Raw genomic sequence first — 24,762 nt, 5'->3', positions numbered from 1 at the left:
ATCTTAATAAGCACCAGCGTATCCACACTGGAGAAAAACCTTTCCATTGTAAACATTGTAAAAAAAGTTTCAGTCATTCAGGTGATCTTAATAAGCACCAGCGTGTCCACACTGGAGAAAAACCTTTCCACTGTAAACATTGTGACAAAAGTTTCAATGAGTCCGGTAATCTTAAGAAACACCACCAGCGTATCCACACTGGAGAAAAACCTTTCCACTGTAAACAGTGTAACAAAAGTTACAGTTGCTCAAGCGATCTTAAGAGACACCAGCTTCTCCACACTGGAGAAAAACCTTTCCATTGTAAACATTGTGACAAAAGTTTCAATGAGTTAGGTAAGCTTAAGAAACACCAGCATATCCACACTGGAGAAAAACCTTTCCACTGTAAACAGTGTAACAAAAGTTACAGTCGGTCAAGCGATCTTAAGAGACACCAGCGTCTCCACACTGGAGAAAAACCTTTACATTGTAAACAGTGTAACAAAAGTTTCAGTCAGTCAGGTAATCTTAAGAATCACCAGCATGTCCACACTGGAGAAAAAAACCTTCCACTTTAAACAGTGTAACAAGAGTTTCAATTCAGTTGCTCAAATTAAAGAACTCCATGTTGGTACGGAGGTGGTTAGACAAAATATAAAAGCAAAATAATTTATAAATGAATACTGAAAATATTAATACTACAACTATGTTCTACTTTTTCTCCCACACACGTGTATGTCACGTGTGTGGGAGAAAAAAGCCCCTACTCTTTTTTTTTTTTACAAGGTTTGTGATGGCCTCCTATAGGTTCCCTGTGGTCATTAGGAATTTCCTATTAAGACCTCAAAATGTTACAATTGATAAGACAAAACAAAGAAAATGATTTTAAGAGCTTTTACAGTTGACCATAACTGAAGGTTCTATGGTACATATTAAACATTAATGATACTTTCACATGTTAGACTACATCTTGTGTTGAATTGTTGGAATTTGTTGCCTGAATAAAACCAATACGCTGTACATACAGTACGATACCATTGTTATACACACTGTTGTGAAAGCTTGTAGTAGAGAGGAATGTTTCTGCCTGCATTGTTGGTAGCAACTGTACAGCAGGGTACCCAGCTTTGCCCGGGTTATTGCACAGGTATAATAGGCTCATAGTACTTGGATGCCAGTCTATGATATCACTACTATGATATCACTCATCTCCATATTTGGGTTCCACATTTTCCTCTCCGTTCACTCCGGTGTAACAAGTTTTAGAAATGTAAAATCTCTCTATAAATGCATTTCATCTCTTTATGTGTGTGGGCGTGTGCATATCTATCCGTCACGTATCTCTGAAACGTTCGACCGCTCAACTTCAAACTCGGTGTGTGTATCACTGAGGACCCAAGGGAGTGCGTTGCCACGTGATCTGAGCAGATCTGTCACGACTCACGATGCAACGAGCTGAGATTGTAGATCTGCTATTTTCAGTATTATTGATTTTGTTTTGCAATTTGTATGTATAGTACAGTAAAAGTATGTACTTTTGAATACTTGAATATACTTGAATATTTAAACAATATATTTTAACTCAAGTACACATTTGACAGCACATTTCACTTGTAGTGGAGTAATATTTGAGCAGTATCATGAATACTCTGCAAGTACTGAGGTGGAGTACTTTGTCCACCACTGCACAACTTCTTGAGTGGTTCAGGTTCTGAATATTTATAGCCTATGTTTGTGTTGACATCTAAGAGAAACACCTACAGTAAATGTTGCGTCTTTCACCTTACTCATGTCAGTTCATGTGGAAAAGGCAGAAGGAAAAAAAACACCACACGCCAACACTGTGTTTGTAAAAAAGATATTTACTTCAATTATCACACCTAGGGTGCTAGTGAATAATAATAACAATAATAATAACAATAATAATAATAACAATAATACATAGTGAGTTTCATACAGTGATATTGCTTCTCCATATTGTATAAGGGTCTGTCGTACAGTGCTGAGAACAGAGCTTGTGAAAATGACTTTAAAATGACCAGAGACATTAAAAAAAGACACTCGTCGTAAGGGTTACAAGAGAACTTTTTTTATGTCCGTGAAGGAGGAATCAACCTCTCATTGCTGATGACCACGAGGTCTACAATATCTGAATATAAAAAATAGACCAGCTGATGACAGCGGCCGGCGACACCTTGCTCGGTTCTAGAGGGGAGGCGAGGTGGCGGCCTTATTGTTAGTGACACAAGGAATCTTCAAAAAAGTGATTTCCACCTGAGCTTTGAGAGATACGACTAAAGAACCAGCGGACGTGGTGGATGAGTTCCTCACTTCAAAAAGAAAAAAAGGGTCAGTACAAAAGAAAAGAACACACAAAAGAATTAGAAAGGACCAAGTCCTTTGAAACTACAAGGGAACTGTACAACGCTCTGTAACACACAAAACAAAAACACGCAATGCCATCGTGAAATTCCATAAAACCGCATTGGGCGCCTTCGCCAATGGTACCAATCGAAAGTTTAAAAAAAAATAAGTCAAAAGGTGAATTAAAACTTTTCATCATCAGGGACACTTGTTCTTGGTCAAAGGTGGTTTTCCTTTGTAACATTTAGGGGAACTTCAATGTGAAGTTTAGTTTAAAAGAAATCATTTCTCAGCCTTTACAAGAAATATCATTGCACAAATTGAATTCTCATGGAAGCTACTTTATAGCTGTACAAATATGGTCAAACGTAATGGCCCTGGCCAAAACTAAATTGAGGTCACGAATAAAGTTATTATTTATGGGACGCAAAAAAAAAACAAAAAAACAATGAAAGTATCTAAAATGATCTATATTTGGTATAAAATCTTTCCTCATATTTCATTCATTTACAAAGAAAACAAAGCAAACCTCAATGACTGACATCTCAATGATGTCTGGTAGATGGTAGTCCAGGCAACAGGCATATTTAAAATAAAATAAAAATACTTGGGGACTGCTGAAGACCATCTGTATGTAGACATTGCAGAATGCCTATCTGCATTCTGATAATAGTCTCTGATCAATAATAATTATGCATTAGCAATTTCTTCCCCACACTTTCCCCACAATTTGTCATAAGAGGAGACATGTATGGTGAATTAAAGTCTTGGAACCCGACTCCAACTTCCAAAAAGATCAACCAAATGTCTCCCCTTTGATCTTTGAGATGCCTTTCATACCCAACAAGAGTCATGCACAGCAAAATCTGTACTGCTTATTTTAACCACTTTCAACATTTTGAAAAAGTTTCAGAAATGTTCAAAAATAGCAGTTCTACAGTTTGAGCATGTAGATCAAACATTTTGAAAAGGGCTTTAAGTAGTTAAGTTAGAAAGTAAAAATGGACCCATGTCCACTTGTATACTCAGTTAAAAACGACAGATTTTACTGTGGTGATAGTTACAACAGCCCGGGCACCAAGTAAAATGTTTTTCACACATTGTGGCAAAAACAGCTTGTCATTAAAGACTGGAAGGTGACATGACGTGACATGACATGACGTGCTACACCAACATGTAACGCTTCTATGTAAATCAAGGCATAGGTCTTAATGTGTAGCTTTTTCTCAACAATATTAAGGTGTAAAATGAAAGGGTGAATCGTAAGAAATGTGAATCCATGACATACACACGGTATCGTGAGACAAGCGCTAGAACTAGAGCTAAAACTTCTGCAGGTTTTCTAACGACCTTTAAAAATGTGTGAGGTTTCCTTAGTTTTGAAATGGGACAGAAAAACCAAAAGCTGTGAACACATCGACTACAGAAATACTACCAATACTTTGAACATGAATACCAAAAAAAAAGAAAAACATAGTAATGCTTAACAACTCGCTATGAGGATATAATTCATCTGTACAATTTTATATGACAGTGTATATAATATTAATAGCAATCTGCTTTAGTTCTTTAGAAAAATATTAGCAAAAGGCAAATTCCTGAAATTTGTCCAAAGAATCACAAGGATTCTACAATAGATTTTCCAACCGATTAAACTGAACGTCAGACTTGAATGGAACATCCTGTGTTTTTTTTTTTCTTTTCTTCAACAACAGCAAAAAAACAAACAAACATTAAAACACAGAAGGAAACTGAATGAAAAGCTTGAAAGACTGCACAAACACATGCAAAATGCCCTTTGTATAAACCAGTGTTGCTTTGGGTGCTTGCTCCAGGGTTGACCTGGATAAATCCTGTCCCCTCTGTCCTTCATGACACTCATAGCCGTACCTGTTGGTTCAGGAAGCTATACCAGACGGTGGCGTGTCGACAAAGCGGACGAAAACGAAACGATAACCCTTCCCTGTCGACGGCACGGCAGAGACACTCACACTGATGCAAGCGACAGAAAAGAGGATCAACCTCTTCGCTCTCTAATGCCTCACAACATAATTAATGAACATACTGTAAGAAGATGCCTGACAAACAAAAACAAATGCAAACAAGGAAATCAAGCCTTATTTTGGTCCACTATGAATATTATTGCTCTATTGGGAGTGTAACGTCTTTTTTTTTTAACCAGAGTCATGCGTCATCGTAGACTCTTCTACTGAGGCTGGATGTGATCCCTTGCGAGGGATGCAGTCTTCTAAAATGTGACGTCATGCACAGCGACACTCTAATCTTAAAAAGGAGTCAGACTAGCCATGGTAAAATGTAGCTTATGCAAAAGCCTTAATCTACTAGTATATCTTAAGGGCAAAAAAAGGGTAATCACACACACGATCAACACACTGAGTACTGAGAGATGATTTGCATCGCTAAGGGTTTTTGATATGGAGGCTGCTCCTACACTTGCTCAAATCTCTCACTCCTTTGTTACTGCAACCTTTAAGAGGGAAAGGAAAGAGAGGAATATTACGTTTCTGCAATCACCCGGCAGATGGCTGCTCAGATGAGCACACATTTTTTTCGTGGACACTGTGACACAGACTTGGCGAGACGAGGGTCGCACCGGCGACTTTTCAATTCCCAGTTGACCTCTTTACCCACTCAGCTATGGTTGCCCCCAAACTGACACTTCTCTACAACACCGGACAGACAGAGCAACAGCCTACACTGCATCACCGCTACAACCTTTCCTCCTAAAAACAGACAGACGAAAACATCTATCTGACAGTTTTGGAGGGGCCAGAATTAAGGAAGAGAAGTCACAAGCCTGGAGACTGAATTAAAATTCCAAAAGGAAAGATGCATAATCAGGCAATCTTCACTGCATTAGGTAATTGGCAATGTCTTAACACTATCAGCATGGCACACAAAGGCACTCTGGGGTCATCTGGAGGAAAAGACTCCCACACATAACTTTAGTTTTTCTTTTATAGTTGGAAAGAGTTGTCTGAAAGGTAATGTTACGATGACAATCAATTACATTTAATGTAAAATGGATTGAACTTTGTGCTTATATCAAACATTTTTTAGTATTCAGTCATTCAAATCAATGATCGGGGCAAATGAAGGCCAGTTGAAAGGGACTGCCGTGGCTAGGCCTGCTTTGCGGCATGGCACTTAAGAAAGCCTGGTTTGGAACCGGACTGGATATAATGGTAACTACATAGCAAAACTTTGGAGTGCTAATTTAACTCTGAAAGTGTAAAACATTTACATTTGTGCGTTAAATTAACCCTACGGATTTTGCTGTGTACCAAAAGCAAGTAGGCACCAATTAAAAATGGCTTAATAGGGCATGGGAGCAGCTTCAGTGTGCCTTGGCATAGATTCTATAAGTGTCTGGAACAGCAGAGGAGCTCCTGCCCAGAAGCCTCTCAGACTCTCAAGGTCACTCACATCTCTGCTTCAAGACTCGGTTGTCACAACATGGCTCTGCTGAGCTTTTCTACACACCAGCCTAGTAGTGATGGCATCAGACCTGCCTTGAGACCACCCTAGTGTGGAATCACTAAATAGAATACCTCATTTACTCAAGTGTTTCCTTCATTCTGGCAGTTACATGTACTGTAGACGTTGCCGCTTTAGAAGCGTGTACACACGTCATCACTGCCCTAAGAGGGTTGGGCTGTTTCTTAGCATAGCTAAGAGGAGATCCGTTGGCATGTTGCACCGGAGGCAAGTATAATTTGGAAAGAAAGCAAGCGAATGTGCAGCGAATGTGCAAATATCTTACTTTTGCAAGGTGACAATCACCTTAGATGTTTTAACTGATTGATTGTAAGATTAGAAGAACATTACCGTTTTTTCCCCCTAATTATATTTTTTAAAGGCTGTGGCTGTAGTGTGTGCTTCTTACAATCTCATTTGCATTTTTTCCCGTGTTGGGTTGGATTGGCAGTACCTGACACATTTTGTAATGGAAATGCAAATCACTTCACAATTTTACATTGTTTGGTAGTGTAGGGAAATTACTAAAAAGTCCTACCTGCTATCTTTCTATCGAGTGAACAACAGGCGAACGCACAGGCAGCGCCTGCCTGCCTCTCCAAACTACAGTGAAACATCTGCATAGCCGCTTATAGAATGACTTGTTGCCATATATCACAACATCTGTCCATAGTCATTTTCCGATCGGAATGCCTTATTTAAAACGAAGCTACTGCCGAAGAGTACAAAATACCTAAGAAGAAATTACAATAAAATATTAGGAACAAATACTGACTGTGTTTCGACCAAATTCAGATGTTTCCTTTATTATTTTTTATTTTTTTATGGGTGACGATTTATCCTCTGAGGGGAATAAGTGATAGTTTGGGCTAGATGTGGAAATTCTGCTTTAACTGCTTGGCTGCTCGCTGTGGCCACAAATGGAATTGGAGTTGACACACGGAATTTATGACAGGACTTCCCAAGAAGCCGATTTCTCTCTACGCAGATGTCTGTTTATAGAGATTAGTGGTTCTCAAGGTTGGGTCTGGGGACCGCCAAGGGGGTCAAAATAGGACCCCTTACGGGTCTGTGAGTTAAATGAACACTGATGGTTTTACAGTGCAGACTGGGGTCCCAGAGATAAACGTTTTGTATCAAATGAGGGTCTTTGAAATGACTCACTGCGTTGGAGGTGGCCGCAGTGAGCGTCCAGCAACTACAGTGGAACATCTGGATCTAGCTACAGTGAAACATCTGGATGTAGCCCACACCATCGGCTATTCCGCTTGGAGGCCAAATCGTCAAATAATTAGTCGATTGTCGGGTGGAAACCTCATATGTCCAAAACAGTTACTGTTCAGGATTCAAATTCAAAAACAGCCGATCTACAAGATCGAAACGCGCCGCTTCGCGCTGCGTTTCAAGCTTGTACATCTGCTATTTTTGATGCTTTTGTGTGACACTGTAGTGTGATCAAGTAGGGCGTTAATTTACGAAAAAACACAAAAGGTTAGAATATGGAGATAAGAGGTTTCTGCCGGACACTATTCTAACCTCAGAGTCTGGTCCTGGTTTCTCCACAGCCAAGAACTTGGGAGTCAGTCAGTGCATCGGTTGGATGCTTTTTTCTTTTCTTTTTTTTTCTGCCTAACAGAGGAATCCACTGCACAGCTGCTGTCATGTCGATTTAAATGTTTGACCGGTTAGTCATAAAACTCAAGCTCTGAGTGAAATATGATCAGGTGCAAATGACATTTAAAATCCCTCCTTGCCAGACTTTGGCTGTGAGGGAGGTCTGGTATGGTTTGCTAGTGTAGAACACAGTCAAATTGAGCGGTAATTTCACTGTGAGAGTGTCCAAATGGAACCAAATGGACCCTCAGTCTTAAATGAACACTGAGGGTTGTACTGTGTGTACTGTGAAATATCCTTGGGGTGGGGGGGGGTAAGGCGGGTGACGGGGGATTGTGAAAGTAAAAACCATGCAAAGACACCTTGATTGCTAAATCCATTGCTAAACACTGACCTAAACGACACTATCAAAACATATTCTATCTCTTTAATATACATGTATGACACCTACATCTTGTACATATGACCCAATACTGCCGGCAGTCTATCAGTCTAACAACAACAAAAATGTAACGACACCCCTTATAATCCCTTCCATACAATAATAATAATAATAATAATAATAATAATAATAATAATAAAGAGAAAACAGAAATGAAATATAAGACATTAAAATGTAAAATAGAGCACCTATAAATAACCAGAGCCAAACTGTTAAAAAAAAAAGAAAAGAAAAAAGAAGAAGAAATAATTTGATGTAGACAACTAACGCGAGTCTTGTAATATTATGGCGAATAACGAGACCTACTGTGCCATGTTTCTGCTTGGGGGGCGAAGCCACTACGAAGGAGAAAACGGGGTGACAGTTGTGCATGTGGAAATCAAAGAAAGACACATTTAGAAAACTCACACAAACACACATTTTCTCGAGGGAACGCGGATGCGGTAGGGCAAAACAGACTCGGTGTGCATATTAAAAACAGAAATATCACACACACACACACACACACACACACGCGTGTGCTTACTTTTGCGTAGACGCATAGAAATCCATAAGGGAGAGAGAGGCAGTGGGCAGGCAGGCACTGTGAGCTTGTGGCGTAGAAGGACAAGGAGAGGAAGAGGAGTGAAGGAGGAAGGGTTTAATGTAACCACATTCACCCTGGCATTACTGTTTGGGGCAACTTTGTAAAATCTTTCAAGAAACAAAAACTATTATTTTTGCCATTTGTCGTATGACAAAGCATAGAGGGCTTAAATGGTTCAATCTTTTTGACCTATAAGTGGCAGGAGAGGGGCTCTCGGTAAACGTCTATTTTTGACTTCAATTCGTGTCAATTTGTCTTCCACCCTTTGAGATATAATCGCTTGCGACACGACTGTGGCCGAAGTACTTAATAGTCATGAATTTATGAAGAAAATACAAATAAATAACTGACATGGCCATGTTTGAGAAGTGACTAAATCAATTGACATGGGACGTCAATTGTTAAACTAAACCCCAAACCGAAATCTGTGTGAAACCGGACATTACTGTTGAAATCTAGTTTGAGGTCTGGCTAAACGCACATGTGGGGTTCGGGGTTCAGTTGAACTTTCATTCGATGACGAACAGGAAAGCCCCCCATGTGTCCTTGGACGATACTTTGGTTTTCTTTTCTAAATTCATAGTCCAGGCTGTTGTGAACAATCTTGGCATCATTTTGGTAGGTAAAGACCTCTGAAACCTCTGTTAAGAGGTGCAACAAAAAAAAGGGCTCACAATTGGTGAGTGTATCTAGAAGGGTTATTAAACGAGGACCGCGTCAGTTAAGCGGACAGCTCTGCAGGCACGCAAGCCTGTTCGTCTCCTTGTTTGTTGCATATCAGGACCGACGAGTAACGCTTAATTTATACACCATCGTACGACAAAGCATAAACATGGTTTAAGAGGAACTCGGTAATTACTTTCCTTTTCCTTTCTTTGCTTCTTTTCTTTTCTCCTAAACAACGGACACTCACAAACACACAACTGCGATGGACGCAGTTGAGAGCAGATAGAGCCTGAAACTTGGAAACTACCGTAAAGTGAGCTGTGCATCTCCTGGCCTTTTCATCCAATGAAATGCCTCTCCTTAGGGCCGGCGCCGTGACTCGTAGGGGCCTTCGGCCCCCGCCGCACACCCGTGGGTTCTGAGGTCTGAATAGTGTGTGGAAGTTTTGCTATTCCGTAGTTAAAAGAGGTTAAAAAGCAAAGTCCATTGCTTTTATGATTAAAAAATATGCCATGTTTTTTTTTTTTTTTTTTTCAAACCTGATTTTGGCCTAAAATGCAGAGTATTAAATAAACCTGCCACAGGCGGCACCAAAAAGATGGCACCCGAGGCAAACGTTAAAGCTATGACAGAAATGTGCACTACTTAACAAAGAGCTTCTACTCATGGGAAAGAACACTTAAAAAAAAAAAAAATCTTTTTTGCCCTTTCCTGACGTGACCATTGCATTCTATGTTATGCATTAAAAGAAAGGTGAATTAAAGTGATATTTTGTTTTACCGTTCCTTTCAAAAACAGGTGATTTAGTATTCTCACTTTTTTTTCTTTTTTTTTTGCTTTCTCAAAGATTCAGGAGTCAAAACTAGTAATGTTTAGAGTCAAACGACTGTGCAATCTCTCAGTGGCAACCCAATTGCATTAGAAGTCTCTCTCTTTTCCTTTCTCACAGGAGAGAAAGAATTTGATATGAATGTGGATTCCTTCTCGACCGAGTCAATAGTTTGATGAGAATTCCAAAGCCATTAGATGGCGAGTTATCAGGACAGACTTGTGGTTCAATGTCCGCATGTCACTCCTCTTGTCTTGATTCTTGGCTTGTCACTATTATTATTATGCTTAATAATTTCTTGATGGTACTCACTAATAACAGTCAAACACCTGCAACTGTAAGAAGAAAAAGAAAAAAAATATACATTTGAAAACAAGTTGGGGGGGGGGAAAGGGAGGACATTGTTATATTGAAGTTTACACGGTGAAAACACACGGAGTGAACAAAGTTTGAGGTGGCGAATGAATCTTTCAAAGAAACACGCACGCACGCACACACGCACACACACACACGCACGCACACGCGCACGCACACACACACACACACACACACACACACACACACACACACACACACACACACACACACACACACACACACACACACACACAAAATTGCTTAAACTTCTCCTCCTGTGGAGTGACACTTCTTTGCAAGTAGTGCAGTGTCTCTACGTCTCTTGCGCACCTTTGGCCGATGGTGTTAAGGCCCTGTGGCCAGCAGGGCTCTGCGTTTTTAAGTGCTATTTTCTTTGCTTTCCTTCCTTTATTATGTCTGAAACCAAACCAGGTTGTGGGGCTGTAAGAACGGACTATTTTGTCCCCCCGCCGTTGCTGTGAAAGGGTCTTTAAAAGACGCCAGTTCTCCTCTAGCAGCGCTGCACCAGGCTTGGCCTTCAACTGTGCAGTCAGGGCACTAGAAAAATAGGGATCTCTTATCTCCGCTGCTGTCGTGGCTGTTAAAGGAGGGGGAAAAAAACGCATTAGAACTCCCATTCGTGAGGCTCGTCTTTGCTGGCGGCTTTCTCCAGACGGTGGATGATGTTGTTGAGGTTGGCGGCCTTCTTCTTGCGCAGGCTACTGTCGCGGGGGTTGCGGGCCGTGGACGTCGAGGTGTGGCCGCCGTCGGGGGCGTTGAACAGGCCGCCCAGGGCGCCGTCGTGCCGGCGGCTGCTGCTGCTGGTGCCCCCGGCTCCTCCTTCTTCCATTTGGTCAGAGCCGCCGCCGGCGTCGCCCTCCGACATCAACCCCCCCGCCGGGTTCAGTTCCAGGCCGGGGCGGTTCTCCACCGTACCTTCGGACTCGGTGCCGTCGCAGCTGTCCCCCTCGCTGGCCTTGGCGATGCGGCTGGACGGGGAGCCGCCCTCGCCGGCCGCCGCCTGGATCTCCTCGATGAACAGCTCGCGTCGGATCCGGGACCTGGAGGGCGAGACAGCGGCGTGACTGCACAGTGCACGTTTAATCGAGGTAAATATTATAAATTCATTGAAACAGTGATTCTCAAAGTGGGTTCTTGAGGGGGTTCCATGGGGTCCATGGGGTCCCGAGATAAATTAGTTAAAATACTGTAGCATCATAATCAGTTTAACCACTTTTTAACCGTACTTATAAAAAAATAGCCGATCTGCAAACTCAGAAGCTTGTACTAGATGTGCTTTAGATGTGCTATTATTTTATTTATTAAAAAAAAAGAACACAAAATGTGTCCCTGGCACAAAATCTTTTCATACTAGGGTCCCTGGCCAGATACATGTAAATTTGGGGGTCCTTGACATGACAATATTTGTGAACCACTGCATTTAAAGACCAGTTTGCAATGCAGTAAATTATAAAGAATGATTTTGGGGTCCTGCTGTACCTGTAGTTGTGGAACCAGTTGATGACGGTGCTGGTCTTGAGGTTGAGCTGGGAGGCCAGCTCCTCGATGGTCTTGGGCGAGGGGTAGGGTTTCTGCTGGTAGGCCCTCTTCAGAGCCTCCTTCTCCTCGGGGGCCAGCACCACGCGGGGTTTCTTCAGGTGCTGTGCGGCCGCCGCGTGCTGGTGCTGGTGGTGGGCCTGCTGGTGAAGCTGCTGCTGCTGGTGCTGCTGCTGCAGCAGCCCAGAGCCGTGCTGAGGGCTCCCACCCTGGCTGAAGTCTACTGCCACCATGCCGGGCTCCCCACCACCACCACCCACCGCCTGGCCCTCGCTCAGCGAGCTGTGACGTCGCTTCATGTAGGCTGAGAGAGAGAGGGACTTTTAAGCACTTTCAACCTGGGGTCGCTATTTTGGGCATTTCATTATAGGCGAGTATATTCAGAACATAAAAAAAAGAAAAATAATAGCCGACCTACAGGCTATGACAGAATTGTGCACAACTTAACAAAGAGGCATGGTGCCTCGGAAGAATCTAACCCAAGTCTCCAGTGCGCCACCCGAATGCCCCAAGGGGCACCTTGGGGAATACCTTTTACAGATACTGTATATTACACTCTACCAATATAGACAATGAACTTTTTAGCCATACTGCCTGTTATTCAACAACTAATGCACACTATTAGAATGACAGTATGACACCAGTCATATAGGCTTTTTGAAAGGGGATGAAACACTATGCTGCATGGTTTTGTAGTTTGTTTTATCAGGTCAGGTTAAAACATCTACAGGGTAAAAACATGTCAGGCTGCATAAGACTGAACTTACACTGTGTTGCAACACAGCTGCAGCAATTACATTTTCCTAGCCTGCTAATTTAAGAGAAAAGTCATGGAATTTTAGCTTGAGGCCTGCTGGAGTGGCTTGTAGGCCAGGGTGATGCATCATGGGGAGCTAATGCTGAGCTAATGTTGAGCTACTTTAGTGGGTTATCATATACCCCAAAAACGTTATGTGCAATAAATAAAGCATGTCTTACGAATAATCTAAGACAAAGTAAAGTAACACCAGTACCTTGAGCAACTATTAAACATAATTCATTTTCAGTCACTTTCTTTTTTTTCAGGGATAGTGTACTGTGTCATCATCTTAAAACAGATATTACTAAACCACAAGGGGGCAGTCTTGCCATGGACAAGATCCCCAATGCCTGACTGCTGAAGGATGTACCACAATGACCCCTCCATTCAGTTATGCTTGTCACAAACACATTTAAAACATTATTATTATACATTTTAGAGTCAAATACGGCTGGGGTGAACAGGTCTACTATTAAAGTGTAATCCTCTAAAGATTACTGTTTACCCACACCACGTATGGTAATTTTTGACCTTTTGCCATTATTACATTTATAATACTTACTTTTGGCTCTTGAAAAGAAAATTAATGAATGAAAGGCAGGAATTTGTAAACAGACTTTGAATAGCATTGCTGTCAGGGTCTACAAGCATTATCAACCACTGATTCCTCTACAGTACATTTACATTTTATTGTCCACAATGTAAAATGAAATGCAAACAAGATGTAGTTCCTTACTCCCCAGCCGCTGATAGTAAGAATTAATATCAGATTAATTCAGAAAAAGACAATTACTTTACAATCTAAACTAAAATGGAGAAAATGTATTTTTTTACAGTATTTTAAAAGCTATTTTAAATGTTTATGTTTCATTCAACTGTTAAGGCTTTGCCCAATACCTCTGAATTACAATTAACTGCTATAGGTATTTCCATGATGACAGCCATTTTCTAAAAGCCAGTGCTCCACCATCTCCTAATAAGCTCTCCATAACCCTGACCACGGAGCGTGGCACGGCAAAGAGCATTCATCATTAGAGCCTTTAGCACGGCTGCTAATGAGCAACTTCCCTCCGTAGCCCTCAGCCGGTATACGCTGGGATAATGCCATGGACAGCGCTGCGTGGAGCACCAGGCGGTGACACTGAATCACAGTCTGAGCACTGCCTTAGACCATGACACAAAGGACCAGCAATGTGACTTTTATCCTGCGAGAAGTGTTTAATAGGCCTAATCACTCCAAGAATGTTCACTTAGCGAGTGGAGGGCTGGACAGAGCGAAGAGGCTAGCAGCACGAGGGGCAAATATGCACTGGACTCTGAATAAGTAAGCCCCAGAGAGGCTGGGGCCTGTCATATCTGATGAGGTGGTTGATATCTGGCGCCCAGATCAATCTTGACAGTGCCTCGAAAACATCGCCCCCATCCCCCCCATGCTGCAGAGATCATTTAAGTGCAAACAAACAGGCATGCACACACGGTCTCGCGAAGGAATATCGCGCAGCATCGAGCCGCACCGCTTCAGAATCACACCAGATGAAAAATGAACAAAGCACATACAGTATAAGAGTAGTGTTTGTAATTGATGACTAATGATCCCACCACGTTGCATCTTGGTATACTAAATTCCATTTGCTTCCTTTATCGTCATTGCAGATGCAACAAAATGACAATTTGGAACTCTTGAGTCAATGCACTAAAAAGAATAGAATGAAATAGACACAAATGTCCATAACAATAATTTAGTAATAGAGACATTTCAACCAGGAATACTAATGCAAAGAGTATGTGTGTTGCTAATTGTATCAATTTATTTTCATCAAAGAACAAAATTAAGCGATTGAGAGAGAGACAGACAGACAGACAGACAGACAGACAGACAGACAGACAGACAGACAGATAGACAGAAAGACAGACAGACAGAAAGGGAAAGCGAATGCGAACAGGATGAAATTAGGTAAAAGAAACTAGTGATCCCTCAAACGATAACGGGGTGCAGCACGCTCAAGAAGGCAGAAATAAGTGAATGAACGAATGAATAAACAAAACCGTAAATAAAAAACAAAGGGAGTGTCACCTTTCTTCTCCATGCGCTTCATGTCCATCAGTTTCTCCACATTGTGCGGGTCACGGAGCCACAGCTGCATGCGGACGAAGGGCTCGCGGCCCTTCAGGCTGAGCTTGTGCCAGGGTTTGGGCCTGGCCAGCAGGTCCGATACCGAGCCCTGAGTCAACCCCAGGATGCTCTCCCCAAACAGACGTTGACCTGCCAAGAGAGGAAGCACTTATTTTAATGAACCTGGGAAGAAAAAAACGTAATTAAGTTACATTTTAAGTTGAATTAACCCTCAAGATGTTACTGTGTAAGATGGTAGAAGACTGTGATTTTGGCGACTGAAATCACAGGAACATAAATCCTGCCCTCAGGGAAGTGCTTTAGAATGCCCGGAAGCACAAATAATTTGTTTGTGTATCTTTATGCCATATGTCGTGACATTATTGAATTTCCTAACAACAGTAATAGCAACAGCATCCGTGTGATCTAATTTTTAATCAATTTGAACTGCAAAATATACTGAAAGCTATATTATGGTGTATTGATGTCTTGTAGTGATTGACAGTGTTTCTGTTTTGTGTTTTAAATGTTCCACACCAACACAATAGAAAGAGTAAATCTCTCTGTAGGGACAATTAAAGTTTCTATTCTACTATTTTCATAAGCTTGAATAGCCGAGATATTGTTTAAACTGTTTCTGAATCGAGGAGGTATTTTACATCCAATTGCCAGCATTGTAAAGCTTCCAACAGTAGCAATTTCGCCATGTGGGCCGAGCCCAAAACTTTGTAAAGAGTTGGCCGCCTTCAATGAAGAAAATAGAAGAGTTCATCGTCTTTGAATCGCTCGAGCACAGCAGAGGTTTCAGAAGAGCCAGAACGATCTAAAAAACATGATCCGAAAGCGAGTGCAAGCTGGGTTTCCAGTATCACCGCTACAAAGCGGAGTCTTTTGAAAGGCTTCAAAGTGCCCTGTTTCCACTTCGCTACGTCCCCGAGGACCCCTGCAAACTTGTTTTTGGCAGTGTAGTGTCGGTGGGAGGGAGAGAAGGGGGGTATCTTTTGTTGCTCTGTGCAGGTACAGTACATAGATGGGTGTTGGGTTGTGGAGTACTGTAGGTGGGTGCTCACTAGGCCTAAGGGCTCATTTACACGGTATAAAGTTTAAGGAGTCACTTCTCTTAAAGGGAACAGATGGTGAACAGAGGCAGACGGCCGACTGCCACATCCAGGCTGTGCGAGCGAGAAATAAAGCAGGTGTCAATTACACCAGTGACGCTGCCCTGGGTGCGTGCACGCGTGTTTGCACAATTGGGTCAGATACAGAAGAGAAAAAAATGCCCATCCAGTGTCACGCCATGCCCTGTTTATCAAATCAAAGGAGCATAAGTGAGTCCCCAAGTGAGCCCCCAATCAATTTAAAGTGAAAACACCCAGGTCTCAATAAATTCATTGTTCTCTACTGACCAATAAATCAACAAGCCTGTACCTACAGTATTATTGTCAAGCGGACCATTACGTACACGCTAGTAGAAAGATGCCTTGGAATTAGATTTGGGAACGAACGACTAAAGGTAAAGAAAGAGAAGAGTTTGCCAGAGGGAGCGCCCTTTGTGTCCTAAATATTACAGCTACAGTAACGTGTTTTATGTGGAGTCATTTGTCACAACGCTGGGGCACACGCCGCCACCACTCCAGTGAGCAATCCGATTTTAGCCCCCGCGTGCGTCATCAAGTGGATGTGGAGCGAGCCCATAAATCAGCCAAGGAGAGAAGCGCTAACACAGCTAACATGCTAATGTGACCCCATTTGGGAAGGGCTTTCGGGTTACGCCCGGCTATACGTTTGAGGGAAGGGGGGAAAAGAGATCGAGCGGCCCCCGGAAAAAGGGCCCAATGCTCGGGGAACTCGGTTAGCCCCGCTGCCAGGCCAATGGGACAGGGGAGGCGATTTAGCTTCATCTGATTGTGAGCGGTTCCAATGACGGCGGCTTAAACGACACCATCCATCATGGTGTGGCTTTAGAGGACAGGTTACAAAGACAAGGGAGGGAAGGGGAGGATGGGGGGGAAGGGGGGGTAGCGAGGGTCGGCCCCCCCAGTCTAGGGACCGTGGAAGTGGAATAGTGCTGCTGGTGGAAAACACTGAAACGCTTCGTGGGTATTGAGGCTGTTAGGCCACTGTTGAGGCGAGGTGATAGGGAGAGGTAATAACTTCTCCAAAGAGGTCTACACTTGTACGATCCTGAGTGTTATAATGTATAATGTATGTTAGAGTAAATTAGGATTGTTTTTTATTGTGTATAGGATTCACTGATTACAGACTGAGAGTATCCTATTGGTTTAACTGAGGAATTGATTTTGTCTGGTCTTTATTACAGACGGTTATTGTTGATGTATATGTATTTGTAGTTTCTATATGGAGGTTCTGCGCATGATTCTACAATACATAATACATGCATTTTCCTTTTGTTAGTTTGTGAATCAACTGGTTTCGTATCTGGTTGTCGGCAGTAGCAGGATGTGATAGCTTTTCGTCTTAAAGTCGAGCTGACATGGGATTTGGTGAATATCTAACTTCCGTATCGTGATGGACAGAACATGACGTTGAGCGGAGAGCTCAGACAAACCCCACGATGGGAGGGGGGGCGTGGTTGAACCGCATGGAGCTTATGTCGGGCATGGCAGCTACCATGATGACCCACCTGGAGGTCACCTCCACAAAGTAAAGTCTAGTTTCACTACAGTACAGTTCTTTTTTCCCACTTTTTTATGCCTTTATTGATAGGATAGTAGTCTGACAGGAAAATGGGGTGAGAGATGGGGAGTGACAAAGGCAGCAAAGGCCGTCGGGATTCGGGACTCGAACCTGTGACGCGCTGTCAGGCTACTTTGGAGCCTAGGTGCTTGGTCCGCTACGTCAGCGGTCCAGGCCTACAGGACAGTTCTGATCAAATCTGTATGAAAATGATGTACAACTATGTTACTATGTGTTTCCCTTCAAATGTTTTTAGAACCGTATTTAGTGTACGGTTTAGCTATAAAATTGGATCATTTGCAAGGCAGCAGCCATGTTCGACACGGCAGACTGCATACAGAAACTTCTAGCGTCGCATAATGAATCTTACAGTCGCTCTGTGTGGAGAGTGAATTACGGACGACTCGAACATCGAATCGGTTGGTACTTGCTGATGTAAGGCTACGTCACATCTTGTTTTCCAGAAAGAAGTCACGATTAGATCTTGCTATAAGTATGCATTTATCTTTTTTTTTGCATATGCCCAATAATATTGTTACATAGTTGCGTAATGCAACCGAGGATGTTATCTAAAAGGGCTAAAAACACATTTTGCAATTCAGCTCGAGCTAAATTTTCCTTCTAGTCTTTGTCTTTTTTATGATGTTGTTTTGATGACTTGTATCAGCTGGTTGCTAATGAGCGGCAGCTCCCTGGCTGCTGTTTAACAGGGGTCACACCCACATATGTTTCACAAACGCCGCGGAGCGCCTGGGGCTTCCGACACGCCTGTTTCCTGCTGCTGCTGTGTGTTATTAAAAGTGTTACGTACTGATTTGCCAGCGCTGATGACTTCATTTGCTATTTTTATGTCTTTTGGGTCGGCGCCCATCACGATACTCTGAAGACGTTTGTGTGGAGCGCGCCAGTTCTCTTTGTTTGGCATGTGAACACTCCACACATCACTCAGTTCTCTAGGATATAATATGAAGAGTTTGAGAGAGAGCAGGAACACCACCTTGTCAAAAGACGGTGTAGATTTGATATTGTCGCTGTCGGACAGAAACCTTTAATCTTTTAAAAGTATTTTTTTTTTTTTATGGTTTTGAACAGGTTTTGAAAGGTTTCCACCCAACATCGACGATATAGAATGGCAGTGGGCTATAAATAGTTTGGCTTTTTGTCAAGCTTGGCTATGATGGCACAATTTCAGGCTACAAGTTGAAGTGTAGTGACTCAGTATTATATTTGACTCCATAGTATGTTTTTTCTTTTCTTTTCACAATCAATTATACTGTGTGTAATATTCACTAGGGAGCTCTTGACAGCTTTAGATTCTTTACTACTGTCATTATTATCTCAGTAATGTCAATATGGCCTCTTTATGTGGCATAAAGGTTTCAAGCAAACTACAATTGTTGCCATAACCCATCAGTCACTCACAGCCTCTTCATGTAGCCTACATGCAGGGTACGGCTAGCGTGCTACTGATGCAGTTAGTTTGTCATTATGCCTGTTAGTGTGACAGTTTTCTGTTCTTAAAGGACTATACCAGTGTTACTACTGTACATGGCATTCTCCATTGTCAACAGCAGCCACATAGTGACATAAAAATAATATTTCCTCCAAAATGGCTTCATTATTTTGTTGGATTGTTGGATTGTTTTTACATTTTTGCCTTCAATAAATGTTGTATGTACATGAACATTTTGTCAACATTAGCTGTAACTGCACATCGATAAAAGCTCAAATTCAAGTTCAAAATACAGCACTTGTGAGGAACAATTTTTCCTGGTATATTAATATGTCAATACGCACATCTGAATGGCTTGTGTTAGAGTAATACAGACATTTTTCAAACTGTTTCAACATGAATGGCAGTGAAAGATATTTAAAAATGTCGGCTGAGATCTACTCAAGTATACACTATACTGTTATGTACATAACATGTTTTGAAGGCAGAGACCATCTCTAATAATGGCTAGAAGTCATAATTAGACTGGTATGGTCCTTTAAAAGGTTTACAGTTTGTCGACATTACAGATGTACACGTTATGCGCCACAACTAAACATGCCAACACACATACATGTTCAGAACTGCTTCGGTCACAATCTAGAAACACATTGATTGGGAAAGCAACAAGTTTGGGGAATATTGTGTACCTTAGATATTACTCTGTTATTCTGCACGTAGCCCTGCCTCAGTATGTGTTTTTACTATTTTTTTTCTCTTTTCTGGAAATAAATGGGACTGATGTTGACCTACTTGTGATAACATTATATCTAGGTGAGGCCAGACAACCATGTTACTGGCAATATATGCATACCTTGTAGAACTTGACTTTGGGGATTTTCAGTATTTGTAAGGGTCCATAGATGATTCTTGCTACTTGCTACAGCCCCACCCACGGTGTATTTTTTGGTTGAGAAAGACAGAAGAACAACAATCAAAGCGGTCAGAAAAAGGGTATATAACATATATTTAGAAGTAATATATTTACAGTATTATGTTTTAAAGCAGGCCCCTAATGATTATGAAAAAATGGCATGGCTGATAAAACTGATAAGCAATGTGACTTATGTATGGAGTTTGAACTGACCGCAGAACTGGAATTGGATACAACATGTGTGTCTGTTCAAAATATCATTCTTAGGATGGTCAGGGTGGCACGGGGCTAGTTTCTGTGTAAAGCTACTTATGGCAAATCATTTGAATGTAGGCGTTGTAAAAAAATAAAAAAGTATATTTGGAAGTATTGGTATGACTACAAGTTTAGTTGTTTTGTTTTCCACAAATTAGTTTTTCTCTTCAATATGTCAAAAGCAAAACATTGTGTTTTTCCACACTGGTTACAGTTGTTTACAAGTTACTAAGGTGCAGTAGGTCAAGCTATGTTAGATAGATTATAGAGTGTAAGGAGTTAGCCGTGTTAAATAAAAGTTAGCCATCTGTTTGATGCTACCAGCTAGTGTTAATAAGCTAATCACAGAACTGGAACTGGTTCATGATTCAATTTACTGTACAGCCGTACTGCTCAAGTTTGCTAAGTCACCTTATCCCATACCCATAGCCTTTATTTACCCTGGCTAAGGGGAGTGATACAAGGGCAGGGGGAGGGTGATAACTGATATCAGCCTTTGGGCTGATAACTGTTAACAGTGCTGGGGGGAGGTGGGTTCTGAACTGTGGCTGTGACGTTGCTGCAGAAGGAACTCAGCATGTAAAACATGGCCACAATGCTGCGTTGATCAAATGTTACCTTATCATTGTGTAAATAAGGCTATGGGGATGCGATAAACAAATTATCGCCTCGACATTCGCCGTAGCCCTTGGCACCCGACCTCAGGCAATGATAAATGCCCGGCTGGAGGTACTATACATACTGTAAAGCAATTCCATCTCCAGTATACGTATACCGTGATACTGTGGCTGACTTATCATGGCAGACAATGGAATGAACCCCCCCCCCCCCACGCCGCCAGTACAGTCCCTGTTAACCTCTCCTCAGATACACATGAAGTCACCAGCTGCTTCTTTTCACCTATCAGTGAGGAGTTTCACCAGGAGGACGCAACGCATACAAAGGAACACGCTATCCCTCCTAGTTCCGCACCCCACTGGAACCGGTGCCTCTATAAACGTGTAAGGAGCTGCTAGTGCAGCGACACCCCGCCTGGCTTTCCACCCACAAACACGGCCAATTGTGCTCACTGGAGCGCCCAGCCAAGTCGGATGCATCGCAGAGGGATTCAAACCCCTAGTCCCCGCGATGTTAGGGCAGGAACGTTACCGCTGCGCCAGCCGGATGCCCCGGAACGCCATTGCTATCCATTTCCAGTTCTGTGGGCCAGGCATTCTCTCCCTTAGAGAACCTACAGTATGTGGTGCACATGTTAGCTAGGGGTGTCACGATTCCTGAAATTCACGATTCGATTTGATTTTAAGGTCACAATTCGATCCGATTTTTTCAATTTAAACATTTTAACCACTTAAACTCTGGAGGACTCCAGCTCCCCAGGGCTCAATACTAGGCCCCCTGCTGTTTTCATTATACACAAAATATCTTCGCTGAAAATTGTGGAAAATAGCCAATCTGCAAGTAGATCAGCTATTTTCATTGAACGTTTTTCCCCAGACTAGGGACGCTATAGGGTTCATGTGTTTAAATCACGCTGTCAAATGTTTTTATTCTAATCTTTGTGGTTTTGCAGTTTAGGAAACTCAAAGCTGTTGTAAAGCAGGTGCCATTCAATCTCTTGATAGCAATTTAAGTTTCGATTAAGATTTTTACTTAAAGGGATAGTTCACCCCAAACATTACTTTTTTCCCCCCAAAACATTTTTTTTCTATCGATTAGTCACCCCATGGAGACTTGAATTCATGGATATTTTTTAGTTTTTGTCGCATTCCTAAGCCAATAAGTTGATGACCAGTGGACCATCAAATTATTGGTTTAGGAATGCGACAAAAAAAAATATATATATCCATGAATTCAAGTCTCCATGGGGTGACTAATCGATAGAACTTTTTTTTTGGGGGGGGGGGGGGTGAACTATCAGTTTAACCACTTAAACCCCAGCATCGTTATTGTGGGGAAAACAAAAAAACAGAAAAGACACTAGCATTGAGCCCTGAGCGACTCCAGTTACCCATATGGGGTTTAAGTGGTTAATTTGATCAATGCACGATTCGAGTTTTCTTCCGATTTTTGGTGACACCCCTAATGTTACCTATAATCTGCCACTTGGACACACAACAAACTGTACTCTTATCTAATGCACGACACATGTGACCGGCCGATCCCCCTCTACTCACCCAGGTTGTTGTCGGTCAACACCTCCTTGACCTTCTTGGTGATGGCGTAGGTGTCCAGCTCCGGGGATATGGCCACCATCTCCTGGATGCTGAGGCCCGAGTGGCCGCTGATGTGCGGCGGCGCCATGGCGGACTGCATTTCGCCCAGCTCCTCGCCGCCCCTCACCCCCATCATGGTTTCCCCTCCGCTCGTCTCTCCGTCGCCACTGGCGCTGCCGCCACCGCCGCCGCCGCTCATCTGATCCCCCAGGCCCTTGACGGACTCCTCGGCGGAGCTGACGGGAGACTCGGGAGCAGGGCTACAGCTGGCCGAGGTCTTAGGAGTGTTCTCTGTGGGGAGAGGGAGAGAGAGAGAGAGAGAGAGGGCACATGAGTTAGAACGGTGATTCTCAACCTTTTGAATTTTAAGGATCCCCCCCTCACTGTGATGTGCATCAGTGCACGGACCCCCATTTAACCCATTAAGACCTGGAACACATCTGTGTCACTTTAGATTTCTTTTGCAATTCAAAAATAGCAGATATACAAGCTCATGAGCTTGTAGATCTGCCTGTAGATCTTGCCTAGATCGCATATATGCGTTGTTCAAATCCATTGCTTGCGTGCCGCAACACTGTACTTAAGCCCGATCAGCGATTATCGAAAACGTCACATCCGGTTATGACGTATTGACTGTTTGAGCCTGTTTGGGGGGGGGCGAGCGAGTCAGTCAGTGATCAAGGTGTCTATTTGCTGCTCTCTGCTGGTAGATCTGTCGTATGTGTTTAAAACCGCAGACAGACAATTTATTTAAATGAAAAATTACAAAATTAAAAAATGAAAAAACACGCAAATCGCTGGCACAGGGGTGAGTACATTATGAATAAACTCTGGCAGTCAATGTGTTAAGAATCGCCTCAGGTCTTAATGGGTTAATGCCATTTTTGAATCTCTGTGACCCCAGGTTACACTGTAAAGTCTAATTTAACTCAGAGTGTACTAGTGGAACCAAAGGACGTGTAAAAAAAAAAGGTCTACAATCTCACAAAGTCACGATGCTTTGCATCGGCTTTTATCGCAATTTCTGAAAAATGTAAAAGCCATTTCGCAATAGTGGGTGTGACACTTGCAGCCAGTGACTATGGCTAATTGAGGGTCCCTGGCACGGAAAGGCTTGGGAACCCCTGGGTTAGAAGAACGATGGAGACCGCCACCCCCTCCCTCCAGCCCCCCACGATTTATAAAACCCACAGACACACTTAAATTATAGTGAAAATAGAAGATTCACCGGCGCATCGCTACGTATTGTGAACTTGTGGGCTTTTTTTTTAACGCAAAAACATCGAACATATACAAGATACAAGGTTTGTATCCGACAGCTAGGATGTACACATAAAGGCACAGCGTATGACTGGCATGCTGCATGCATGCTGCCTCAGGCCGTCTCGCTGGGATGTTGACAGAACCCCCATCCGCCACACACACACACTCACACTCACACACACACACACACACACACACACACACACACACACACACACACACAGAGAGAGAGAACCCCGCTCGCTGCTACCCCATGGCTGTGAGATGATGAGGGTTGCATGGCCAATCAATTACCCCTTCTGTGACAGCCTGACAAACTGTCAGGAAAATGACTGGAGTGGGGGAGGGGGGGAGGGAATGGGGGGGTAAGGAAAGCTGGAGAGGAAGGTGAGGCGAGAGGTGGACACGGGCGGCTCTTGTCTTCCTGTAACCAGCCGTAATGGCAATCAATCAATCAATCAATCAATCAATCAATCAACGGTTGGGTAATGCTACGGTTATAGCATGGTCGCTTCTCTTTGATGTTCACAAAGATCATTTTTAAGACATGTGTTGACATAGGGGTGCCCCTTTTGTGTGTGTGTTTTTTCATTGTCTCTGCCAGGCCGAAAGGCATGGCCGAGACTATGTTTTTCACCCCGTCCGTCCGTCCGGGTGTCTGTTTGTGGACAGCTAATCTCCGGCACCGTTGGCCCGATTGACGGGACACACACACTCCCTGGATGCCAGAGCACTCTGCCCCAAATCTTTCACATGGGCCTGTTATAGCACCACCAGGAGGCCGATATTTACAAAACAATTTCTTTGAAAGTACTCCTACATTATACCAAACAGGTCTTTCAGATTTGTCATATTCCAACCTGATTGGCTAAGATTGGCTTTGCAGGAGTGCTCCGTTTTGAAAAAAATGCCTCAAATCATGAACAGTGTGCAATTTCCGTGAAATTTTGCACGCACATTCTCTCTAGGCAGAGGAAGAAATGCCACTTGAAAATGTTCAAATCAGCGTCATACTCACTATAACAGGCCAATTCGTGTTTTAACCTATAGCTGCGCCGATTTGTGTAAAACTTTGTATGCACACTCCCTAGAGGCCAAGGAAAAAACCTTTACTTGTCAGTGGAAAGAGATCAAGAAAAAGGCAGCATGTGGACAAAAAGG

The 24,762-nt window shown here is 42.7% G+C and overlaps 1 protein-coding gene across 5 annotated transcripts in view; it reads right to left on the bottom strand.

Moving 5' to 3' along the window:
- Nucleotides 1-1,841: 1,841 nt before the first annotated feature.
- The window catches only part of cux1a (cut-like homeobox 1a), a 263,240-nt gene continuing 240,319 nt past the window's right edge, over nt 1,842-24,762 (bottom strand). For 2 of the 5 annotated variants that reach the window (XM_084075025.1, XM_084075028.1), the window contains 5 exons: nt 22,300-22,629; nt 19,811-19,876; nt 14,769-14,957; nt 11,839-12,199; nt 1,843-11,399 (listed from right to left, as the gene is read on the bottom strand). In XM_084075025.1, coding sequence (XP_083931151.1) covers nt 10,964-11,399; nt 11,839-12,199; nt 14,769-14,957; nt 19,811-19,876; nt 22,300-22,629 — 1,382 coding nt within the window. In that variant the 3' untranslated portion in view covers nt 1,843-10,963. Of the gene's footprint in view, nt 11,400-11,838; nt 12,200-14,768; nt 14,958-19,810; nt 19,877-22,299; nt 22,630-24,762 lie in introns of all 5 variants that reach the window. The other 3 variants (XM_084075027.1, XM_084075029.1, XM_084075026.1) reach the window with 2 other exon arrangements.

This window comes from Gymnoscopelus microlampas (assembly GCF_963454915.1).
Source record: "Gymnoscopelus microlampas genome assembly, chromosome: 12".
Classification (NCBI taxonomy): Eukaryota; Metazoa; Chordata; class Actinopteri; order Myctophiformes; family Myctophidae; genus Gymnoscopelus; species Gymnoscopelus microlampas.
Note: the sequence above shows the minus strand (reverse complement) of the source record. Positions and strands in the feature narration are given on the sequence as shown.